Below are 25,754 nucleotides of genomic sequence, written 5' to 3'. Positions count from 1 at the left end.
TTTCTTTTCTTTCTTCTTTTTTTTTTTTTTTTAAGACAGAAACAGAGAAGGAAAGATGGAAACAGACCATAAGACCGAATCTTCCTTCAATGCAGTGGGGTCTGAGCTGTAACCTAGTTCACACACATGGCAAAGTGGCACAATATCCATGTGAGCTATTTTGCCAGCCCCAATTATTTATTTATTTATTTATTTAGCCTCCAGTGTTATTGCTGGGGCTTGGTACCTGCACCACGAATCTACTGCTCCTGGAGGCTATTTTTTCCCCTTGTTATCGTTGTTGTAGTTATTGTTGTTGTTATTGATGCTGTTGTTGTTGGATAGGACAGAGAGAAATGGAGAGAGGAGGGGAAGACAGAGAGGGGGAGAGAAAGACAGACATCTGCAGGCCTGCTCTACCACCCATGAGGTGACAACCCTGCAGGTGGGGAACCAGGATCCTTAAGCTGGTCCTTGCGCTTTGCACCCACTGCGCTACCACCCAACCCCCCCAATTTTTTATTTTTAAATTATAACTTAACTGATGAAAAGTTCATAGCCCTAATTGATGGTTATGTTTTAACAGTCTTTAATTATAATTAAAGACTATAATGAGATTTGATATATTCATACTTAAAAAATGAATGGAAAAAAGTCAATAGCACTTAAGGGACTTAATTTATAAATTATAAAAGACACACAAGTTTTCTTTTTCAAGATTTATATAAAAATTCTGAAGGAGAAACTGCTACTCAACTAGGATAGTATCCACATTTTCTTGTATGACCTCTGACTCTAAAACACAAGATGAGTCTAACTGTTCTTGTGACAAGCGAGAACTTTTCAGAGGCACATCAGGCCAGCTGTCACAATAGGGTTGAAATCTCTGTGCTAATGCATTACCAAACCTTTGGCATCGGTTATATCTGTAAGATTTACCTTTGTGTGTATACATATGTTCTAGCAACTGGCTCTTTCGGAGAAATTTATGACCACAGATGGTACAGCTTATTTTTCTTTTCCTTGAAAAAGAAAAATTACAGTTTAATTCTACTGGCTCAGTGTCTTTGGAGATCAAAGACACTTGACTGATCTGCAAAGGCTCTGTGGTACCACGGTTTGAGTGGTCGGATTGCTGTTCATTCTCCTTGACAATGAAGGAGCTGAGTCTGTGACACTCAAGAGCCTCGTTTTCATTGAGTGGGTGCACTTCACCAAGGTCATTACTTTCCAGAATTGAAGCAGGAACACCAAATGGGAGCGATCCAGACACATGAGTATGGAGATGTTGTCTTAAGCTACTACGGGAATCAAAACGTACTCCACAGTAATGACACAGGTGTATTTTGATACTATTTTCAGTGAAAGTGGGACCAGTCATTTCAGATGAGGGTGAAAGATGACTCTGTGAGATCAGAGATTCTGAGTCATATCTCTCCTGCTTGATAGACACTGGAGCCTTTGGATGTTCCTCCAGTGCCTGGGCAGCAGTATGGGACCTCTGCTGGTCTGCCGTGCCATCATCCAAACCAATTGCAAGAGAGAGCTGCAACTGGGGGTGGTCACCCTGGACAGCAGCTCGGTTTCCACTGGTATTGGAAGGAGCTTCTTTGACCTCCAGGCCTTGTTTGACAGCTGTTTTCTGGGTTGTTGAGATCTGAATGCCATACAAATTTGAGGACTGCACAGTCTCTGGTGAGAACACTTGATTCATTTCAGTTGCAATGTGCGAAAGGTAGTCAGCATGAAGAAATCGAATCCCTTCCTCCAAACGACTGTGATCCACAATCTGCTTTGGCCCTTTCCCCATGTACATAATATGCAACAAATAGCTGAATATGTCAGGTTGGATGTCAGTTGGCTGTATTTTTATGCATTCACTGTTCAAAACAAAAAACAGACCCACACAAAATCAAACAACCCACTTGGTCTTTTAATTAACAGTTTATGTCTTAGGCTAAAACGACTTCTTCCTTTGAAGTTCAAATTTAGCAATCTGCCTTGATAGAATAGAGCAACAAAAGCTTGACCTTTCATTGTGAACCAGACTGATGATCCAGCAAAGTTTTCATGTACACACACACACACACACACACACACACACACACACACACACACACATTCTACTACCTAGAGTTAGGTAACACAGGTAATCTATCCAACTCAATATTTAATAACTCCAAAGTGACATGCACTAGATGCCTAAGGGCAGAACAATGAACAGGTATATTTTCTTCAGGAATTTAACAATCTATTGTGTATATAATTAAAAGAATGGGAAAGAGAGACACAAATATTTATACACAATATTCATTATTATTAGCTAGGAAGTAAAAATAACTCAAGTAGTTATCAACAGATGAATGGACAAAATGTAATACATACACACACACATATATATCTATATCTATCTATCTACCTATGTATATATATGTAGAGAGAGAGACGGACAGACAGACAGACAGAGAGAAGAGGGTAGATAGCATAATGGTTATGCAAACAGACTCTCATGCCTGAGGCTCCAAAGTCCCAGGTTTAGTCCCCCACACCACCATAATCCAGAGCTGAACAGTGCTCTGGTTTAAAAATTAAAATTAAATAAATAAATAAAAATAAAAATACATAAAGATATTATTCAACTATTAAAAGGAATGAATATATAATATATTCTACAACATGAAAGAACCTTGAAAACATTATGCTAGTCGTATGGGAGGTGCCTAGTAGATAAAATGTTCAGCTCTCAAGCATGAGGTCTTGAGTTTATCCCTGTTATCACATATGCCAACATGATGCTTCTTGGTTCTCTTTCTTAATATCTTTCTCTTTTCCTCTCTCTCTACTTCCTCATTAATAAGTAAAAAAAAAAAGCTTATAAAAATGAAAAAATATGTGAAGTACAGTAAGTGCAAACAGTACATACACACAAATAGACAATTATTGTACTATGCTTTTTATAAGAAATTTCTAGAATATGTAGTCCAGACACAAAATAGATTAATTATAAATCAATGTTAAGTCTATTTAAAATTAAAGTAGATTAAAGGTTCCAGGATCTTTGGGAATAAGAGTTATTACTTAGTGGATTTGTAAAGGATTACAAAGACAGTGGTGATAGTTGAGTTAATATAACAGTGAATATAGTATATCATATAACAGTATAACAGCAAATATAATAGTGAATATAGATAATACAACTGAATTATACAAATGATTGAAATGGAAAATTCTGTTATACACACATATAAATAGCCACAATCAAAATGGTTTTTAAAAATTTAAAGATCTATTAAAATTCGTAATATTTAGAATTTAAGTTACACTAATCTTATTTTGGTTTCTAAACTATGTTACTATATCCACTTTTTAAAAATTATATTTATTATTTATTTATTCCCTTTTGTTGCCCTTGTTGTTTTTATTGTTGTAGTTATTACTGTTGTTGTAATTGATGTCGTCGTTGTTGGATAGGACAAAGAGAAATGGAGAAAAATGGGGAAGACAGAGAGGGGGAGAGAAAGACAGACACCTGCAGACCTGCTTCACTGCTTGTGAAGTGACCTCCCTGCAGGTGGCGAGCCAGGAGCTTGGGCCAGGATCCTTATGCTAGTCCTTGCACTTTGCGCCATGTGCGTTTAACCTGCTGCGCTATTCCAACTCCCTATATCCACTTTTTAACTCACAAATGAATACAGGTAAGTTTTTTGAAAAGGTCCCCAAATAACCTCAAACCCATTTTTACATATGAATCTAGATTACTCATATAAGATGAAATCAGGAGACACTTTGAAAAAATTAAGACTAAGGTAGGAGTGCTATTCAGACATGAGGAAGTGAGAGTTGTATCCATGTGTCAGTAACTGTCTTCTAAATCCTTATTTCCCCAATAAAATGATAATGGAAAAAAATTAGGACCTGAGGGAACTGGCAGATAGTAAAGTATTGGATTTACTTTTCCAGGAAAAAAATGTGCCAGTGTTTAAGAATTCAGTGAGTATCAGTGTGTTGGAAATCCACTCTTACTTACTGCCAAATTCCTTGATGGGCTTCCTTCTTAACTCTGACACACCCACTTCTACGGTCTGTGGAAGGATTTTTTTTTTTTTAATTAACCAGCACAGAGATATATTAACTGAAATATTAGAGAGCATGCCTACCACCTTTCTATTACCTCTATTTAATGCAGCTTGGTGCCTGCTATCCAACAGGTGGATTAAGGAAGGAACTAAAAGCTCTTTGAGACTGATGTGGTAATAGTGTTTCTGATAAAACTTTTTTTCTTTACCAGAGCACTGCTCAGCTCTGGCTTATGGTGGTATATGGGATTGAACCTGGGAGCCTCAGGCATGAGAGTATGTTTGCATAACATCTATCTCTCCCACCCCTGATAAAAATTTCTATATGATACTTGTCAAATAGGAAACTCTCTGGTGTGGAGGAAAAAGACTTTACATGTCCTGACTTCCCACCTCACCTTCCTGTCTCCCTGTGACATACATTCCAATCATTTCAATCAACTGTTTTCTGAATGTGCTAATTCACATTTGATGGCTTTCCCTGTTTACAGTCTATCTTCTTAGATACCTCTATGTCTGAAAAATTCCTCTTGATCCTTCAACACTGAGTATCTCTATGAAATCAGTTCCAACCTTCTCAAAATAAGCTGCTGATACTCTAACTAGTACAAAATTTCTAACTATAGGCTGGTTACATTAATTATCAAATAATTACACCACCATACACCACAGCTGAACAGTGCTTAGGAAAAAAAAAATCAAGAAAACTTCTTGAAAAAATATTTGGCACAAGTAACCTTTGGATTGTAGTATGAAATTTTAAGGTAAGTAGAATTATGACACTAAAACCTTGCTATGAAAATCTTATGGAATGGAGGCAGCCTGGGAGGTTGCTCAGTGGGTAAAGTGTTGGACTCTGAGGCACAAGGTCCCAAGTTCAATCCCTGATATTACCATGTGTCAGAGTGATGATGTTCTGGTTCTATTTTTCCTCCTCCTCCCTCCTCTCATCTCTCTTATTAATAAGTAAATCTTAAAAAGAAAAAAATTATAAATAGAGATCAACAGAATTTTAAGAGCACAGCTCTGAATGCAATGTAATATATAATCCTGGGTAAGCAATCACTTAATTCAGTTTCTTTTTCTCTTAACAGTACAGATAGCATAGAATTTATATTAGGCAAATACTTAAGCCCTTGGTATGGGATAAGCCTTCCATAAATTTAGCTATTCTTGTTTTCCTCTTTATCTTTCGCCACTGATCCTTCAAGAGTTTAACTGTGTTTTAAAAAAGGTAAATTTTTGACTTAGTAATGTGGCCTGTAACAAAGAATCTCCCCCAAATGATGCTATGAGGCTAATATCACAACACTAAACTTCCTTCTGATTTTACAAAAGTACATCCTTACCTTGTTTGGTGAATAAATATCATCTTGAAATAGTTAGAAAAAGCAGCAAGCACTGCTCTGTGGGCTTTGAAGTAAACATCTCCAATAGCAACTGTGCAATCACACAGAAAACCAAATTCTCTTTGCATGTTCAGCTGCTGAAGAAGGACAAGGCTATGACTAGCTGTGTCCATTGTGGCTCTACAAAAAAGAACAATACATAGCTTTTTAATTTTTTTAAACCAAATTGCTTATAGTTTACACAGACCTATAAGACACAGGGAACCTAAACTTATATGAAGTTATCCAACAATGTTCAACATCCCACATTTAGCTAACATTAAATCTACCTCCCTGGGTAGACAGTAGCGCATCAGGTTAAGCGCACATACTTTGTACTCAAAGTGCAAGGACCCATGCAAGTATCCTGGTTCAAGCACCTGGCTCCCCTACTGTTGGGAAATTGTGCGGCTGTGGTTGAGCTTGGCAGGACTCACAAAGCACCCTGCATTCCTGATACTATGGCCTACCTACATAATCACTGTTTTGCCTGAAAGATCCCCACCCATTTCATTCCTTTGATCTATCTTCTTTCTACCCTCAAGACACTCCCTGCCTCAAGGGCATTATTATTAATCTTCCCAGTTGAACCCCTATCAACAGTTGCTGAGGATGTCCATACCATTCCTGGCCCCTTTTTGCCTTTCTCCACCCCTTCTCTAACCATGTATGGTATTGTCAAGCCACTTCCATTTCTGTCTTTTGTCTCTTCCGTGTCCGAGCTGGAGGAGGGCAGGCGTACAGACCAAGAGGCTGATTCCGGCCATTGCGGTTGGCACCACGTGGCTTAACCAGATGTGCTACTGCCCAACTCTGGAAAGCTTGGATGAATAAAGATTTGAATTGTCCTGCCGCCACAAGCTTGGTACCTGGGTCATATCTCTCTCTCTCTCTCTCTCTCTCGCTAGCCCGACAAATATGGAATAGCTGAGTTACATATCAAGGTCTCAAAAATATTTGGAAAAAGGAATCAAGGAGGAATCTGAATTTCTTGCTGGTTAAGCAAAGGAACAGAAAACAAACATTTATACTGATTATTGGATAAAGTCTAGAATATAACTGATTATTATAAAGGTGATTAACAACAATGGGTTAAATCTATTTTTTAATTATCTTTATTTATTGGATAGAGATAACCAGAAATTGAGAGGGTAGAGGGAGATAGAGAGGGAGAAAGAGAAACACCCGCAGCATTGCTTCATTACTCACAAAGCTTTCCCCCGTAGGTGGGGACTCGGGGCTTGAACCCAGGTGTGTCCTTGCATATTGTAACATGTTCGCTCAATCAGGTGAGCTACCACTCGGCCCCTAAATCTATTTGTTAAGGTAGAAACAGAGAAAGAAAGTGAAAAAGACCATAGCACCAAAGCTTCCTTCAATGTGGTGGGGCCACACTTGAACCTGGGCTGCACATGTGACAAAGCAATCTGTTTTTATTAAAACTACATATTTAAATAAATAATACCAAATATTTATTGACATGGAATGGTGTCCAAGATATATTAATTTTAAAAAAGCAAAGTGTAAAAAGGCTACTATTTATGTAAAAGGAGTGGTTATTTTTGAAACGAGGAAGGAACTCATACAAAAACACATTCCTGTTTATGTACATATCACTGGAAAGGCTTGGGGATGCATTGGATCGACCTTCCCGTGGTGCATCCCGTGAGTACCCATTCATTGGGGAAACTGACGATCCTTCCTAGCCGACTGAATCCACATGGATCCCAGTCACTTTCAAAGCCAGCAACAAGCAGCTCCTGACAGCTTTCAACCTGACCTGTTGACTGGCTACGGAAGAAAGGCAAACGCTAGAAGACTGGAAAGGTTCAAAGAAACAAACTGTAGTCCTGGAGGTGGCACAGAGGATAACGGTTTGAATTCTAAAGCATGAAGGCCAGAGCTTTGTCCCTGGCATCCCACATGCCAATGTGATGCTCTGATATGTTCTTACGTACTTTCTCTCCCCCCTCCACATTAATAAATAAAATCTAGGGGGCCAGGTAGTGGCACACCTGGTTGACAACATGTGTTACAGTGCACAAGGACCAGGGTTCAAGTCCCCGACCCTTACCTAGAGGGGGGAAGAAGCTTCACAAGCAGTGAATGAGTGTTGCAGTTATCTCTTTCCTTCCTTCCTCTCTCCCTCTTCCCTTCTTCTCTCTCAATTTCAGTCTCTATCCAAAATAAAAAAATAAAATAAAAAATAAAATCTTAAAAAAATAAGAAAAATGCAAAATACTTCTGGGACAGAAATTTAGGAGCAGGGAATTAAGAGTGTGGGGAACTATGCTGCTTGAACTTAAAAAGAAAAAAAACTATTACTGAAGCTAAAAAAAATATATATATATACAATATATAATAGCTATATGTATTCTTTTTCCCCTCATTTGTTAAAATTATTAACTGTTTCTGCTAGACAAGTAGGTCCTCTACAGATATGTAGATAGAATAATAAACCGACAGCCATTTCTGAAAACATGGTAATCACTACATAAAGGTAGAGTTCTTGGCATCTCTATTCCATTCAACCTCCTTCCCCCAATTTGCTTTTCATCCTGAATATGGTGCTTCTGGCTTTTTTGTACATTGTTACATTCTAACTACCTCTGCTGATATTCCCTAACAAAGGATAGAATTATCGTAGAAATTTTGAAACTTTACATAAATAACATACTTTTGGAGTTCTACAGCTGGCTTCTTTTAATTGTGCATTATTCTTAGAAACCATACATTTTTTTTGTTAGTGATTTAGTATTGATTTACAAAATTACAGGGGTATAATTCTACAATACTCCCACCATTAGAGTTCTGAATCCCTAATCCCTTTATTGTAAACTACAGCAGTTTTCCTAAGGTTGCAGATATGGGAGAAACCCCACTTAATAAAAAGAAACCCTACTTATTCAATGATAAATTCCTTCCATTCTTCCCCAAATTAAAATAAAAAGTCTTCAGATGCTCTCAAATAAATGCATTAAAAGAAACACTCTTTTCACTTTTTGCCATCTCAACTGACAAGTCTTCAAGCAGCAATTAACAAAATCTACAGACAAGCCTGTCCTCTAACATGTGCAAAAACCTAAATTATATTCCATTTAACTAGAAATCACAATATATTATATTTACCACAATTTCCTGATTCTAAAACACCACCAGTTTAGAAAACCAAATCTACAAAAGATTTCAGAATGTGAGGAATATCTTAGTTTCAGTAAAGTGGTTTGAAGTAAATTAGACGAGCCAGCCTTACAAACTGTCTCTAACCCCCTCCATCAGGCCATAAACGCTTTCACCAGTTCTTTCTTAGTATGTATTGTGTATTAGTCTAATGAACTATTAAACCATAAGAAAATGAAAGGAGGCCTTTGTCATGACAAGGCGAAAGTCACCAGGAGTAGAAAGGACTATATAGACTGAACTAAGAAAAACTAAGAGGGGACTGGTCATTCTGGACTTTCCTGTTTGTGATTCAGTTTGGTTCTGGGTCACTGAGGGTTTGGGTTTGCTGTGTTGGAAGGCACGGAGCTCTGCCTTTAACGAAATAATGTTGGTGTGAGACTTTTTTACATTGTAGTGAAGTGATGGGGATTGTACTGTGTTGCAAATAAATATTTTGATACTGTTTTTTTTTTTTTAAAGTTAAGGGCACATGATTATGCACAGTCCCTAGTCCCCACTTGCAGGGGCAAAGCTGCATGAGTGGTCAAACAGTGCTACAGGTGTCTCTGTCTCTCCACCTTCCCTCTCAATTTCTCTGTCTTCCAAAATAAAATAAGTACAAATAAATGTTTTAAATGAAATGACAACACAAAAAGAAAGAAACCAAGGAGGAACCCTTGGGAAACAGATAACACAAAAGAGAAGTAAGAAAACATTATTATCTAAAAAGCCAGGGATGTAGCCCCGAGATAAGGTGGATAAAGCATAAGCCTTTTAGGGATGAGGTCCCAAGCTGGATCTCAAGCACGATAGATACTAGAGTAATACTCTAGTTCTCTCTCCTTTTTCAAACAAATAAATAAATTATAAAAAATAATAGTAAAAGTATAAGAGGCGGCAAGGGAGGTAGAGAAAAGGTGAAAACTTTACACACACACACACACACACACACACACACATCCTTACTACCATTTCTAGTGTGTTAGACCCAGTCAATGAATTTTTTTCCAGATCGTTTTTCAAGCCTCCAATTTTTCATTTCTTTCTTTTTTAGTTTCCATTTCTCTGTTGAGATTTCCTATTTATTCACCCACTACACCCTTATTTTCCTCTACATCCTTGAGCATAGTTACAGTAGCTGATTTCAATTTTCTCTGCTAAATCCAACTTCCAGATCACCGTGAGGTCAATCTCCACTGATAGGCTGATGGTCTTCTGCTTCCTCTTCTGTCTAGTCACTTTGTATTACCACCTAGACGTTATGATTGGTAGGTTCTGTAATATTCTTCCAAAGAACACTGATGTTTTTGCAGACTCAACTTAGCTGGTCTTCAAGTTTTCCTCTCCTATGATAAGCAGCAACTGAAATCTGCCTTTTTGTTGGAGGGATGATCTCATTATTTGAGTCTGCCTTTTTTTTTTTAAGTTAAGGGTGTTATTTGCAGGTTGCTTAACAAATGTATAAACTTATGGTTTGGCAAGAAATTCAAGATGAATTGGGCAGGGGTAGATAGCATAGTGGTTATGCAAAGAGACTGCCATGCTTGAGGCTCCAATATCCCAGGTTCAACTCCGCTGTACTACCATAAGCCAGATGAGCAGTGTGCTGGTAAAACAAACAAATAAAAATCAAGATGAATTTATAAACAGTTTCTTTCTAGAATTTGTTCCATTCTTCTCCAAATGGTCACTTTAAACTCTGTCCTCTTTTCTTCAAGCAAGTAAGAGTATGGGCTATTATCCCAGTTTTAGTCAATGCCTCATGTCAACAACTGGAATCGTCTCTCTCAAGCCCAAAGCATTAAAAATGCAAAAATATTCATTTGTTCTTCCATCTTTTCAAATGAAGAACTCACTCCAATTTGTCTTGTATCTTTCTTGGTAATTTAAAAATATTTTAAAAAAAGATTTATTTATTAATGAGAAAGATAGGGAAAAAAAACAGACATCATTCTGGTATATGTGCTGCTGGGGACTGAACTCCAGACTTCCTGTTTGAGAGTCCAATGCTTTATCCACTGCACCATCTCCCAGACCACTAAAAAAAAAAAAAAAAAAAAATCTTGGGAGTCGGGTGGTAGCGCAGTGGGTTAAGTGCATGTGGTGTGAAGCACAAGGACCAGCTCAAAGATCCTGGTTCGAGCCCCGGCTTCCCACCTGCATGGATGTCGCTTCACAGGTAAGCAGGTCTGCAGGTGTCTGTCTTTCTCTCCCCTCTCTGTCTTCCCCTCCTCTCTCTATTTCTCTTTGTCCTATCCAACAATGACAACAGCAATAACTACAACAACAACAACAGAAAAAAACAAGGGCAACAAAAGCGAATAAATAAAAGGTGTATTTAAAAGAATCTTTGTTTCAATACAGGTTTAATCTGCAGAACTGTCTCAACAGTAATTACTCAGCTATTACCTCTCATTTTGTATTTCCTATTAGCCATGCTAAAAAGTTTTGGTTTTAAGATCCAATTAAATTTTAATTTTTATTTATTTATTGGATAGAGACAGAAATCAAAAGAGAGACAGAGAGGAAGAGAGAAAGAGAGACACCTGCAGCATTGCTTCACTGTTTAAAAATGTCCCGTTCCAAATCCCACCCCAACCCCCCGCAGTAGGAGCTGGGAGCTTTAAGCTCAGGTCCTTGCAAGTTGTAACATGTGCACTCAACTGGACATGCCACTGTCCAACCTCTTCAGTTACACTTTAAAATATTTTATTATGAAGTGCAGGACCTGTGCAAGGATCCCAGTTTGAGCCCCCGGCTCCCCACCTGTAGGGGGATCATTTTACAAGCGGTAAAGCAGGTCTGCAGGTGTCTCTCTCCCCATCTCTATCTTCCCCTCCTCTCTCAAATTCTCTGTCTTAGCCAACAACAATAAAAGCAGTAACAACGGGGAAAAGATGGACTCTATGAGAGGTGGGTTAATAATGCAAGCATCAAGCCCTAGCAATAACCCTGGAGGCAAAAAAGGAAAAAAAAATCCTATTTTATTTGTTTCCACGAGACACTTTTTAAAATAATTTTTTAAATCTTTCTTTTTATTTATTTCCCCTTATGTTGCCCTTGTATTTTTATTGTTGTTGTAGTTATTATTGTTGTAGTTACTGATGTTGTCGTTGTTAGATAGGACAGAGAGAAATGGAGAGAGATGGGGAAGACAGAGAGGGGGAGAGAAAGATAAGACACCTGCAGACCTGCTTCACCACCTGTGAAGCGACTCCCCTGCAGGTGGGGAGCCGGGGCTCGAACCAGGACCTTTGAGCCAGTCCTTGTGCTTCACACCACGTGTCATCCGGCTCCCTTAAATCTTTTTTTATACTTATTTTATTTATAAAAAGGAAACACTGACAAAACCATAGGATAAGAGGGGTACAGCTTTGCACAATTCCCACCACCAGAACTCCATATCCCATCCCCTCCCTTGATAGCTTTCCTATTCTTTAGCCCTCTGGGAGTATGGACCCAAGGTCATTGTGGGTTCAAGCCCCTGATCCCCATCTGCAGTGGGGAAAACTCCAGATGAAGTGGGATAGTGCTGCAGGTGTCTTTCTCTTCCTCTCTTTCTCACCCTTCCCTCTCAATTTCTCTGTCTCCAAGAAAGAAAGAAGAAGAAAAGAAAATTAATGAAAAGAAAAGGAAAGGAAAGGAAAGGAAAGGAAAGGAAAGGAAAAGAAAAAGAAAAACAAAAACAGCCACTGGAAGCAGTGGATTCCTTATGTAGACAAGTCCCAGTGATCCTTGTTGGCAGGGGGAAATGGGCTTGCAAGATAAAGATCCTTACAGAACCACTGAAAGGATTTCCCGAATTCCTTGGATGACACTTTGAAAACTTCTATATTTCTTTTATCATCCTATAGCAGAGGTCCTGTATTCCATTTTACAGTTCAAAGAAGGTACCCAAGTTTATACAACTAGCTACTAAATAATATTAGAATTTCAAGTCTGAATTGAAACCCAGTGTCCTTTCTTGTAAAACCTTAACTAGAACTTTCAACATAGAGGCTAATGACAAATTTTGCAAATGCTGAAGCAAAGAAGGGAGTAAATATGCAAGTATACAAAAAGAAACAAACTGGGGGCCTGTGGTAGTGCAGTGGGTTAAGTGCACATGGTGCAAAGCGCAAGGACCAGCCTAAGGATCCCGGTTCAAGCCCCTAGCTTCCCACCTGCAGGGGGGTCACTTCATGAGCAGTGAAGCAGGTCTGTAGGTGTCTATCTTGCTCTCCCCCTCTCTGTCTTCCCTATCTCTCTCAATTTCTCTCTGTCCTATCCAACGATGACAGCAATAACAACAACAACGATAAACAAAGGCAACAGAAGGGGAAAAATAAATCCTCCAGAAGCAGTGGATTTGTAGTGCACCGAGTCCCAGCAATAACGCTGGAGGCAAAACAAACAAGCTCAGGTCTGTTTTAAAAAATATATATTACGGGCTGGATGGTGGTGCACCTCACTGAGTGCACAAGAACCTAGGTTTAGGGAATCAGGCAGTAGCGCAGCGGGTTAAGCACAGGTGGTGTGAAGCGCAAGGACAGGAAAAAGGATCACAGTTTGAGCCCCTGGCTCCCCACCTGCAGGAGGGTCGCTTCACAGGCGGTGAAGTGGGTCTGCAGGTGTCTATCTTTCTCTCCCCCTCCTCTCTCCATTTCTCTCTGTCCTATCCAACAACAACAACATCAATAACAACAAAAACTACAACAATAAAAAACAAGGGCAACAAAAGGGAGAATAAATAAATAATAATAATAATAATAATAATAAAAAAAGAACCTAGGTTCAAGCCCCAGCCCCCATCTACATGGGGAAAGCTTCTCAAGTGGTGAAGCAGTGTTGCAGGAGTCTCTTTCCATCTCGATTTCTGTCTCTATAAAATAAAATATGTAAATGTTTTTTAAAACATAAGTTATAGATCTCAGGAGGTGGCTCAGAGATAGAGTACATACCTTCTGTGTGTGAAGTCTTGGGTTTGTTTCCTAATACCACATGGAAGCATCATGGACAAAACCGTGATATTCCATAAATGGTGGAGTGATGTTTCTCGGTCTCTAAAAATATTCTAAATGCTATGACTCCATCTTGAGTTTCTGGATTAGGTCCCAGGCTTCTATTAAGTAAACCCACAAGTTACATATACAAAGTTACTTGTAAAATAGACTTGATATTTTAAGACAATGTAGACTTTACCTCTGGTGAATAGAGCTGGTTCATCAAAAAGTTATTTATTTATTTATTTATTTATTTATTTATTTATTGTCAGCAGGGTGACTGCTAGGGTTCAGTGCCAGCACTACAAGTCCACTGCTCCTGGTGGCCATATATATTTTTTCTCCTTTCTATGTTATTATGACAGAGAGAAACTGAGATAGGAGGGGGAGATAAAGAGGGAGAGAGAAGGACAGACACCTGCAGATCTGCTTCACTGCTCATGAAGCATATCCCTTGTAGATATGGGGGGGGGGGGGGTAAGGACTCAAACCTGAGTCTCATAATATTAATGTTTGAACCTGGGACCATTAGTGCCTCAGACATGAGGGTCTTTCAAATTATTGTTCTATGTCTCTCCCCTTAAAATAAATTAAATACCTAGAAAAGCAGTAATAGTTTTTTTAAAAAATAAAAGAAACTACAAGGCTGAGGAGGTAGCACAGAGGTTTTACATACAGACCTTCACACCTGAGGCACAAGATGTCCCAGGTTCAATCCCTCCCAAACACCTTCACAAACAAGCTGAGCAGTGCTCTGGACCAAAAAAGAAAAAAAAAAAAAAAGAAGAACGTGGACCAGGAGAGATAGTGTAGTGGTTATGTGCAACATCTTCCATGCATGAGAAACCAAAGGTCCCAGGTTCAATCCCCAGCACCACCATAAGCCGGACACTAGAAGCAGTCAGCCTCTTCCTCAACCTTCACGACGCGCCCCCCCCCCCCCCAATAAGTGAAAAAGAGAGAATGCTGGTGAAATAGCTGACCTGGATAATTCACTGCTTTGCTATGTGCGCAGCTCAGGTCTGAGCTCGGCCCCCAGTGCACTGAAGTTTCAGCGCTGTGGTCGCCACCTTGCTTATGGGGGCTGGGTGGTGGTGCATCGAGTGGTGTACCTGGTAGAGTGAACACTACCATGGGTGAGGGTGAGGACCCTGGTTCAAGCTCATGGTCCTCATATGCAAGGTGGCGGTATCATGAGTAGTGGAGCTGTGCTTCAGGTGTTTCTTCTGTCTCTCCCTCCCTCATACCTTCTCTATCCAAAATAGTTAAATATTTAAAAGTAGAAAGAAAAGACAAAAGGGGGAAAACGGTAACTGGAAATGGTGGTGAAGTCATGTAGGCACTAACCCAAAGGAACCACGATGGCAAAAGAAACAAGAAAAAACACCTTGTTGGGAGTCGGGCTGTAGCGCAGCGGGTTAAGCTTAGGTGGCGCAAAGCACAAGGACCAGCGTAAGGATCCTGGTTCGAGCCCTGGCTCCCACCTGCAGGGGAGTCGCTTCACAGGCAGTGAAGCAGGTCTGCAGGTGCCTATTTTTCTCTCCCCCTCTCTGTCTTCCCCTCCTCTCTCCATTTCTCTCTGTCCTATCCAACAACAACAACAATAATAACTACAACAATAAAACAAGGGCAACAAAAGGGAATAAATAAATAAAAAGAAATAACACCTTGCTTACTACACTCCAGTAACTCTGAATTATCTCAAGCTAAAACAGCTTTTTTTCCCTTGCCTCCAGGGTAACTGCTGGGGCTCTGTGCCTGTACTACAAATCCACTGCTCTTGTGGCTTTCTTTTTTCCTTTTTTTTTTTTTTTTGGGGGGGGGCTTATGACAGAGAGAAGTTGAAAGGAGAGGGTAAGACAGGGAGAAAGAGCTTTAGCACCTGCGAAGCAATCTCCCTGCAGGTGGGAAGCCGGAGGCTCAAACCCGGAGGCTCAAACCTGGATCCTTGCACAGGTCCTTGAGCTTCGTACTATGTACACTAAACCTAGTGCGCGATCGCTGCCCTGATAAAACAGCTTTACACCAGTATCTATATTGGCTTGATTCAAAGATAGATTAATATTAATTTTTAAATATTTTTTATTTAAATAAAAACTATTTTTCAGTTTGCCTGGACTCTCAGATCTGTAGTGACCAGAAAAATATCCTGGAATACACAGCTCTTCATCCTCTCAAGCTGTAAGTGTTCTTAGTAGAAAAAAAAAATGGAAAAAAGAAATGCTGGGTGGTAGAACCCGTTTGAGCACACATTACTACACACAAGGACACAGGTTCAAGGCCCCCAGTCCCCAGCTGCAGAAGGGGGAAAACTTCATGAGCTGTGAAGCAGTGCTGCAGGTTTCTCTTCCTCCCTATCTCCCCTTTCCTTTTCAGTTTCTATTTGCCCCATCAAAGGAAGAAAGAGAAAGCAATGGAGGGGATTTGAGGGAGAGAGAAAAATTATAAACATGTTTTTGTGGGAAACTCATATTTTTGTGTGTGTGGCTCCTACCACTATATAACTTTTTTTTTTTCCTTCTGGGTTATCGCTGGGGCTCAGTGCCTGCACTACGAATCCACTGTTCCTGGAGGCTATTTCTTCCTCTTTTGTTGCCCTGGTTGTTTTATCATTGTTGTAGTTATTATTATTGATGTCATTATTGTTGGATAGGACAGAGAGAAATCAAGAAAGGAGGGGAAGACAGAGAGGGGGAAAGAAAGATAAGACACCTGCAGACCTGCTTCACCTCCTGTGAAGTGACCTCCCCTGCAGGTGGGGAGCTGGGTGCTCAAACCAGGATCTTTATGCCAGTCCTTGCATTTTGCGTCATGTGTGCTTAACCCACTGTGCCCAGCCCCACTATAACTTTACTATTATCACTAATACACAAACAGGAACATTAACAAAGGAATGTATACAGATTTCTTGTTTTGTTTTGTCTTGGAGATACTCATGGCTATAAATACAAAGGTAAAAGTAGAAATACTCTAAATGCCACAATATAAAATACTTTGTAGTATGATTATTTTTTTCTTCCAGATAAAGACAGGCAGAGTGAGAGACCACAGCATGAAAGGTTCCTTCAATAAAGTAGGAGTCAGGCTCAACCCTGGGACCATGCACATAGCAAAGTAGCAGATTTTTCAAGTGCTACTTTACCAGTATTTTACCAGTCTGACTTATTTTTAGGCCAGAGATCAAGCCCAAGATCTTACACATATGGAGCATGTCCTATACCACTGAGCTACATCCCGACTCCATTATTATTTTTTGTGGAGCCTGGGCTTCACACAGTAATCTCTTTGGTTCTCTTTATCCATGCAGATAGACAGATACGAAGAGAGAGAAATTACCACAGCACTTCCCATCTGGTACTGGGGTTTGAACCCTAGGAGATACATAGGGCAAGGCAGGTGTCTTGCCCACTTAAGTATCTCTCTGTCCCCAGTCCTTTAATCATTTTTCCCCAAAGACTTATTGATGTGTGAGAAATAAAATACAATAGTACATACAATGTCTTAAGTTAAAAAAAAAGTATTTATTTATTCGGGGGGAGGGGGGAACACCATAGTATCATTCAGGCATATATGATGCCAGGGATAGAACTAATGACATCATATATGAGGGTTCAATGCTTTCTCTCCTCTGCCACTTCCTGGGCCACTCAACATTTTTTTAAATATTTATTTTCCCTTTTGTTGCCCTTTTTTTTATTGTTGCTGTTCTTGATGTCGTCGTTGTTAGATAGGAAGAGAGAAACGGAGAGAGGAGGGGAAGACAGAGGGGGAGAGAAAGATAGACACCTACAGACCTGCTTTACCACCTGTGAAGCAACTTCCCTACAGATGGGAAGCCGGAGGCTCGAACCGGGATCCTTAAGCCGGTCCTTGCGCTTTGCACTATGTGCGCTTAACCTGCTGTGCTACCACCGACTCCCACTCCTTAACTTTTTAAGGGAGCTTTCACATGGTTGTGTAAGTGCTCATTTTATAACTTAAGAAAAATGTTTGCAGAAATCACTGTATCCTGGAATTGTGGACGCTGTGGTGACTGTATTATAAGAGGCCTTTCATGTAGAGTCGTACTGATAATCTGAGATCTACTTCAGACAAATCCAAACCCAACTACAGAACTTCAGGGGACCAGGGAGTGGGGGGAAGGGGAGTAGCATAATGACTGAGACTATTCCCTCAACCCAGCCACCAGAATTGCACATCTCCGGCTTATGGTTGTGCGGGTGTGAGGGACTGAACTTTGGTCTCAGGCATTACGCTATCTTCCTCTACTCTAGTTAAGATGTTCATCCCTAAGACTCTGAAGTCCCAGGTTCAATCCCCCAGCACTACCATGAGTCAGAGCTAAACAGACCTCTACTCATAATGAAAAAACAAATAAAAATAAAATTTAAAAAATAAAAAGAATTTGAGGATAATGCACAGAGCCTTAACAAAAAAGTTCCTTAGGTGATTCTAATATGACACCTCATTGAAGCACCACTGCATCAGAAGAACTTGAAAGAGTATTTCACACTTCAGTGTCACAGAGAAAAAGGACAGCACAGTAAGTGCTCAACATGTGGAAGTTAAACCAGTTTTATTAAAAGAACAGGAATCAGCAGCTATAGATGTGATTTTAGCTTTTTTAATATATTCATTTTTAACATTTGTTTATTTTGATTCAGACAGAGGGAAATTGAGAGGGAAGGGGAGACTAGGAAAGAGACAGCAGCAGCACTATGTTGCACACAGAGCTTCCTCCCCGCAGGTGGAGACTGGGGGCTTGAACCTGGGTCCCAGCGCACTGTAACCTGTGAGTTCTACTGCGTATGCCACTGACTGCCCCCCCCCATTGTAACTTTAAATTAAAAAATTAGCCAGAGTAAGAAACAAAAGCTCTCACAAACAATTAAGATGGGAATTGAGGGTAGAGTAGAAACAAACACACTTAGACTTCTTTTTAAAAAAAGTAATTAGGGGAAGTCGGGCTGTAGCGCAGCGGGTTAAGCGCAGGTGGCGCTAAGCACAAGGACCCGCATAAGGATCCTGGTTCAAGCCCCGGCTCCCCACCTGCAGGGGCGTCGCTTCAAAAGCGGTGAAACAGGTCTGCAGGTGTCTATCTTTCTCTCCCTCTCTCTGTCTTCCCCCTCCCCTCTCCATTTCTCTCTGTCCTATCCAACAACAATGACAACAATAATAACTACAACAATAAAACAACAAGGGCAACAAAAGGGAATAAATAAATAAAAATAAATATAAAAAAATATTTTAAAAAAAGTAATTGGGAAAGGTGTTTACTCTGATATTTCATTATACAAGTTTCTTTTGTTTATTTAGTTTTTTTTTTTTTTGCATCCAGGGTTACTGCTGGGGCTCAATGCCTGACCATGAATCCACTGCTCCTGGAGGCCATTCCGCCCGCCCCCCCTTTTGTTGCCCTTGTTGTAGCCTTGCTGTGGTTATCACTGTTGTTGTTGATGTCCTTCGCTGTTGGGTAGGACAGAGAGAAATGGAGAGAGGAAGAGAAGACAGAGGGGGGAGAGAAAGATAGACACCTGCAGAGCTGTCGCTTCACTGCCTGTGAAGCGACACCTCTGCAGGTGGGGAGCCGGTCCTTGCGCTTTGCGCCACGTGCGCTTAACCCGCTACAGCTCCACCCCCATTTATTTAGTTTTTAACCAGAGCACAGCTCAGCTCTGGCTTATGTTGGTGTAGAGGACTGAATCTGGGACTATGGAACCTCCCTCTAGCATGACAACCATTATGCTATTTCCCTCATCATGCATTTTTAATAGTCTATTTTTATTTTAATTTTTTTTACATATAAAGAGAGTCAGAGAGAAAGAAAGACTGCATCACCAAAGCATCTTCAATGAGGTGAGGGCCAGGCTAAAACCTGCACTTTCCAAGTTGAGCTATTTCACCAGCCCCCATATTTTCTTTTTTTTTAATTTAAAAAATTTTTATTGTTGTAGTTGGATAGGGCAGAGAGAGGAGGAGAGAAAGATAGACACCTGCAGAACTGCTTCACCGCTTGTAAAGTGACTCCCCTGCAGGTGGGGAGCCGGGGGCTTGAACCAGGATCCTTACGCCAGTCCTTGTGCTTTGAGCCACCTGCGCTTAACCCGCTGTGCTACCCACCCGACTCCCATAATATGATATTCTTAATATCTAAGATATGAAGATTTCAAGTCTAAAAATATTGAGGTAAAGTTGAAGTAATTCTATGCATCTATCTATAAAAATCCCTGAGGATGTTAGAGAACAGAGTAAGTGGTAGATGACACAGGATGAGCAATTATGCTCTAGAAATCTTTAACAGAACTGGGAAACGTTAGATCAGGGACGCCTGCCATAGACACACATAACCAGCTATTATCAATACATCTTGGGAGACTGGGCCATAGCACAACAGGTTAGGAGCACATAGTACGAAGCGCAAGGACTGGCGCAAGGATCCCAATTCAAGTCCCCTGTTCAAGCCCCCCACACACACACACCTGCAGTGGAGTCGCTTTACAAGCGGTAAAGCAGGTCTGCAGGTATTTATCTTTCTCTCTCCCTCTCTATCTTCCCCTTCTCTCTGTCCTATCCAGCAGCAGCAACAATAACAGCAACCACCACAACAGAAACGATGGAAAAAAGATGGCCACCCAGAGTAGTGGATTCATAATGCAGGCACCAAGCCCCAGCGATAACACTAGAGGAAGAAAAAAAAAAAAAAATATATATATATATATATATATTTATGTGTGTATATTTATACATATATATCCATCTAAATAACATGTAGGCTGCCCGAGGAAGCCAGCAACACCAGGTAAATAAGAATGGTAACACTGGTGAGAGAAAACTGCTAGCAGTTCTAAAAATAAAGAAATACAACTAAATTTCAAAAAATCAGAACCCTGTGGAGGAGAAAAAAAAAACTCTTAGTCTATTCAAAAAATCATTTATGAGAAGACAAACAAGATATTCAAAGGATGGGAAAAAGCCACAAAATGACAATGCTAGCACTGACCTAGAATAAAGTACAGTGAAGAATGATTATAACTTCTCAATTTGAGTAAGTCAATATTTACTACCTTTAATACACAAGTTTTCACAAATACATGAGATAAGGAAAAACTCAGCTCAAAATGCCTAGGGTTTTTGAAAGGAAAAAGTCAGATAATTTAAGAGTAGTAGTAGGGAAGAAGTAAATTTGAAAAATAACTAGTTTCACAAAATACTCTTTAGTTAACGTTAAAAGAATTTCTGCTAACAAAGAGATAGCAGAAATATAAATAAACTCACACAGTAATTCTGAAACTGATATTTGATTCATTTTCCTCGTTCCAAGCAAATTCAAGTATCACTATCTTTCCCGTCTTAGAGGGAATATTACTATTCTAATGTCAATAGCTATACTATTGGAGGGGGATGGCAGAGGACCTAGTGGAGGTTGTGCCGTTGTGTGGAAGTCTAAGAAATGTTGTGCATGTACAGACTACTGTATTTGCTGTTGAATGTAGAACATTGATCCCCCAATAAAGGGGAAAAAAATAGGATGGAAGAAAAAAGTATGTCTGTTGAGAGCACTGGATTCACCATGCAAAGCATCAAGCTCCAGCAATGATCCTTGTGGTGGAAAACATAAAAATAAATAAATAAGGGGGGGGGCTGGGTGGTAGCACAGCAGGTTAAGTACACAAGGCATAAAGCACAAGGCCTGGCGTAAGGATGCCAGTTCGAGCCCCCAGCTCTCCACCTGAAGAGGGGTCACTTCGCAAGCAGTGGAGCAGGTCTGCAGGTGTCTATCTTTCTCTCATCCTCTCTCGACTTCTCTCTGTCCTACCCAGCAACAGCTTGACAACAATGACAACTACAACAAGGGCAACAAAATGGGAAAATTGGCCTCCAGGAGCAGTGGATTCGTAGTGCAGGCACTGAGCCCCAGTGATAACCCTGGAAACTAAATAAATAAGGGAGCTGGGTGGTGGTGCAGTGGGTTAAGCGCACATGGCGGAAAGTGCAGGACCAGCATCAGGATCCTGGTTCAAGCCCCTGGCTCCCCACCTGCAGGGAGGTCGCTTCACGAGCAGTGAAGCAGGTCTGCAAGTGTCTATCTTTCTCTGTCTTCCCTCCTCTCTCGATTTCTCTGTCCTATCCAATGACAACGACAGCAATAACAACAATGACAACGATAAACAACAAGGGCAAAAGGGAAAAAAATTAAAAAATAAAAATAAATATATAAATAGCTTTACTACATGGAAGGCCTTGTGGTAAGTGCTCTAGGAACATTATCTCTTTTAATCATTTTAATCCTTATTTTACGGGTGAAGAAAAGCCTATGCACAGGATACACAACCAGCCATTAATATAAAGTAGTTATCAAAATATCTAAGTTTGACTCCAAAGTTGTTAACTATAAACGGGATCAGTATTTCCTTAGTATTCATTCTCTCAAAAGACTAAAAAAGCTACGTCATTTGGAATAAAATTAAATGGGGCACAGATGATATAGGCATACTCTCTAAATTTATCAAAATAAGAGCACACCTATTGGTTTTAAGGAAAAACAAATTCTGTGATGTGATATTGAATATCTGCCTCCCATACAACCTCTTTCTGGCTCTATCAGTACTCAAGTGGACATGTTTTTAACAAGATGATCAAGCACCACCTATTTACCATAGCATATAAATCACTTTGGTTCAGTGGTGGGGAGGGCATTATGTAATACTTCCCAGCAGAGCCCTCATCAGGATATTTTATGGCCAAGGCACTTGGGTCCCTCCTCCCCAGCTAGACAGCCTGGCTCCTTTGAATTCCCCTCAGGAGAGAGGGTGGAAGCTCACAGCTCTGCTTTCTAAGGCACAGAGAGCAGCTGAAAGTCCTGCTTGGCCTCTCTGGGCAACCACAGGCGCCAATAAATCAGCCACAGGCTGTGATTCTCTCATTCCCTTCCTGGCTTCCAGTGGTAGCAAGATCCAACAAAGAGCACTGACTGAACTTGGGAGATAAGTGATCTGGGTTTGAATTCTACTGCAAATGACAGCATCACGGAAGTCAGTTAAGTCTGAGTGTTTCCTCATTTGTAATGTGAAGACAACGAAACCTCCTTTTTAGTACAAATTCAACTCATCTACATTTAGGTACTGAACACTAACAGTGACCACATCTGAGAGAAATTCATCTTCTCCACCTACAAATTCTGGCAGGATAAAAAGATAGGTATTATAGGGCTAGGGAGATAGCATAAAGTTGTGCAAAAGGTTTTGAGACACTAGAGGCCCCAAGCACCACCATATCCTGCCACTACCATCAGCCAGAGCTAAGTACTGATCTGTTTAAAAAAAAAAAAAAAGTTGTAAGAAGTCAGTAAGGTCCCTCTCCTCTACTTGCTGACTATCCTTGTGAGATTCCACTGCTTTCTGATTATCTCCCTAGTCATCAAAACCCATCAAGTCCACATCCTATCCTATCTAGTGTTGCTTCCTAATTAGATGATGCATAATAATGTGTTAATAATTTATTTTTTTTAAATATTTTTTATTACCTTTATTTACTTATTGGCTAGAGACAGCCAGAAATCAAGAGGGAAAGGGGCAATAGAGAGGAAGAAAGAGAGAGAGAGAGAGAGAGACAAGAGAGACACCTGCAACACTGCTTCACCACTTGCAAAGCTTTCCCCTTGCAATTGGGGACTGGGGGCTAGAACCCAGGTCCTGCTGCATTTTTTTTTCCTGGAGCATTTTAACATGTGCGCTCAAGCAGGTGCGCCACCATGGGGCCTTTTTTTAAAAAACAAACAAACAAACAAAAGATTTGTTAATAAGAGAGAACCAGAGCATTACTCTGGCACATGTAATGCCAAGGATCAAACTTAGGACCTCGTGCTTTAGTGCCCAACACTATCCATTGTGCCATCTGCCAGGCGTTAATTAAATATACAGATTGCTGCAACCAGAGAAATAGTTCAAGTAGGAGAGCATCAGTCTTTCAGGCCTGAGGTTCCCAGTTAGGTCCTTGATACTGCTGGCATCTCTCTCTCTCTCTCTCTCCACCTCATGCAAAACTCTCTCACATATAATAAATTAATAAATAATGAAAAAATCTAGACTGGCAAGAAGGATTTTAATGCTTTAACCTAAGATAGCAGTGAATGTTGCCAGTATTGGTTATTCTTACAGAGAACGATAGGAATCTTGTGGGGATGGGATTTGAGCTCCAAATTATATCAAAAGCAATATATCCACCCAGAAACTAGTGCAAACACCACTCCTTAAAAAGAAAAGGGAGGGGGCCGAGTGGTAGCGCACCTGGTTGAGCGCATATATTAGAACGTACAAGGATGCAGGTTCGAGCCCCTGGTCCCCAGCTGCAGGGAGAAAGCTTTGCAAGTGGTGAAGCAGTGCTGCAGGTGTCTCTCTGTCTCTCTCCCTATCAACCCCTTCCCTCTTGATTTCTGGCTGTCCTGATCCAATAAATAAAGATTTAAAAAAATTATTAAAAAAAAAAAAAGAAAAGGGAGAAGGGGGGGAGTATTTATATCCAGAGGATGGTGCAGTGGAGAAAGTGTTTAGATTCAGCCTAAAGTTCAGAGTTCAGTCCCTGGCATTATGTTCCAGAGTGATGCTCTGGTTTTTTCTTTTTCTTTCCTAAACAAACAAAAAGGCATCAGTTAATAAGCTGAATCAAGTCAAGTATAGTCATCTCTGGTAAATAAACTCTACAAGAGAAGTCGGTCAAGCTAGCACTGAGGTCCTGGAGTGGTGGGGAGTTCAACAACCAGAGCACGTGGAGCCCTGAGTTTGGCTACTCAGGAGGTGGAGACCTTAATCAAGTTAGGCATGGTGTTCTCGACTGTGAAATGAGAGGGATGCACTGGGTTTTCTAAAAGCTGTCCTTCCAGATAAGACTCCACAGTGTACTTTACACACTTAACAAAATGGGGGGGGGGGGGGTAGATGGCATAGTGGTTATGCAAAGAGAATATCATGCCTGAGGCTCTGAAGTCCTAGGTTCAATTCCCCCGCACCACCATGAGCCAGAGCTGATCAATACTCTGGTAAATAATAATAAGTAAAAATTGAGTAGCTTTGCCAAAGACTTGAACCTTTTCAAGGCAGAGGAAACTGCGTAAGACTTGCACTGAGGTCCCAAGGTCAACCCCCAGCACCACCATAAACCAGAGTTGTGTAGTACTGCGGGGAAGAAAAATAAATAAATGAATAAAATTCCAGGGAGCGGGTAGTGGTGCACCTGGTTGAGCGCAAGAGTTACAATGCGCAAACACCAGGGTTCAAGCCCCCGGCCCCCACTTGCAGGCGGAAAGCTTCACGAGTGGTGTAGCAGGGCTGCAGGTGTCCCTCGCTCCCCCTTCACTCTCGACTTCTGTCTCTATGCAATCAATAAATAAAGATAACAAAAAAGGAAAGAAAGAAAGAATTATGGGGGGGGGGGGTTCCTACCCTAGTAACGAAGTAACCACAATGGGGGTGAGGATGGAAGATGACAGTGGCCTCACATCGGGCACCTGGAGACCCGCCCCCTCGCCAGCCAGAAGGGTCGGCACCTTCGCCTCCGGACGTAGCAGGCAGGTCGGGGCTTCCCGCTCGGGGTCACACCCCGCCCGGCTCCACGCCCCTGCGAGCGCCCGCGAGCCGCCCGCGTCTGCGTCAGGACCCCGCAAAAGTGGTTCTGGGAGGGTCCTCGGCCTGGCGCTGACTCGCGGTTGCCCTCTCACTCCTATACCCCGACTGACTTCGCAAACGGACCAGAAACCACACCCTCCCCAGCTACTTGCATCGATTCCGAGAGCGCCGCAGCTACAGGCCACCGCCCTGGGCGGCTCGCGGCGGGAGGGACTGAGCCCGGAGCAGCCCACAGGGGCTGGGCCGCGTCGCTTACCCAGACGCCGCCGCGGCAGCTGGCGGATCCTCCGTGCGGGAGGGGCGTCTCCCGCGTTGTGCACGTCACGCGGCGGCGCCGGCTCACGCACTGTGAAGCCCGCTCTCGCGCGGTTTCCCGCGCCAACCAGCCCGGGGGCCACGTGACTGTGCGCTTGGTAGCCGGGGAGCCAGGGGCGCGGAGGCCGGAGTGTGCGTGCCCGCGTGCGTACGTGCGCGCCCGCCGGCGCCTGTGGCAGGGCGGAGGTCGGCCCGCGGCTCGGGGCGCCTCCACCAGTTTTCGGTCGTGAC

General features: G+C 41.3%; 1 protein-coding gene across 5 annotated transcripts; it reads right to left on the bottom strand.

Moving 5' to 3' along the window:
- Window positions 1-25,638, bottom strand: ZBTB25 (zinc finger and BTB domain containing 25). 5 transcript variants are annotated; one of them, XM_007531717.2, is made up of 3 exons: window positions 25,465-25,638; window positions 5,405-5,584; window positions 1-1,859 (listed from the first exon to the last, which is right to left on the bottom strand). In XM_007531717.2, the coding sequence occupies exons 2-3, from the start codon at window positions 5,575-5,577 to the stop codon at window positions 728-730; spliced, it is 1,305 nt and encodes a 434-aa protein (XP_007531779.1). In that variant the 5' UTR covers window positions 5,578-5,584; window positions 25,465-25,638; the 3' UTR covers window positions 1-727. The 5 variants fall into 5 exon arrangements, with proteins under 5 accessions (XP_007531779.1, XP_060030842.1, XP_060030844.1 ...); XM_060174859.1 differs by lacking the exon at window positions 25,465-25,638 and adding an exon at window positions 25,026-25,444; XM_060174861.1 differs by lacking the exon at window positions 25,465-25,638 and adding an exon at window positions 25,082-25,444.
- Window positions 25,639-25,754: the final 116 nt, after the last annotated feature.

This window comes from Erinaceus europaeus, chromosome 16, assembly GCF_950295315.1.
Source record: "Erinaceus europaeus chromosome 16, mEriEur2.1, whole genome shotgun sequence".
Lineage (NCBI taxonomy): Eukaryota > Metazoa > Chordata > Mammalia > Eulipotyphla > Erinaceidae > Erinaceus > Erinaceus europaeus.
The sequence above is the reverse complement of the archived record's forward strand: the minus strand, read 5'-3'. Positions and strand labels throughout refer to the sequence as shown.

What these genes read in the sequence shown, in the direction of transcription:
- ZBTB25 (XM_060174858.1), bottom strand. Translation starts at nt 6,708, where the DNA reads ATGCAAGGACACACCTGGGTTCAAGCCCCGAGTCCCCACCTACGGGGG. An exon ending in CACCTACGGGGGAAAGCTTT is followed by an intron (nt 5,585 to 6,652) that starts GTGAGTAATGAA and finishes TCTTTTTTGTAG; the next exon opens with AGCCACAATGGACACAGCTA. An exon ending in ATATTTATTCACCAAACAAG is followed by an intron (nt 1,860 to 5,404) that starts GTAAGGATGTAC and finishes TGTTTTGAACAG; the next exon opens with TGAATGCATAAAAATACAGC.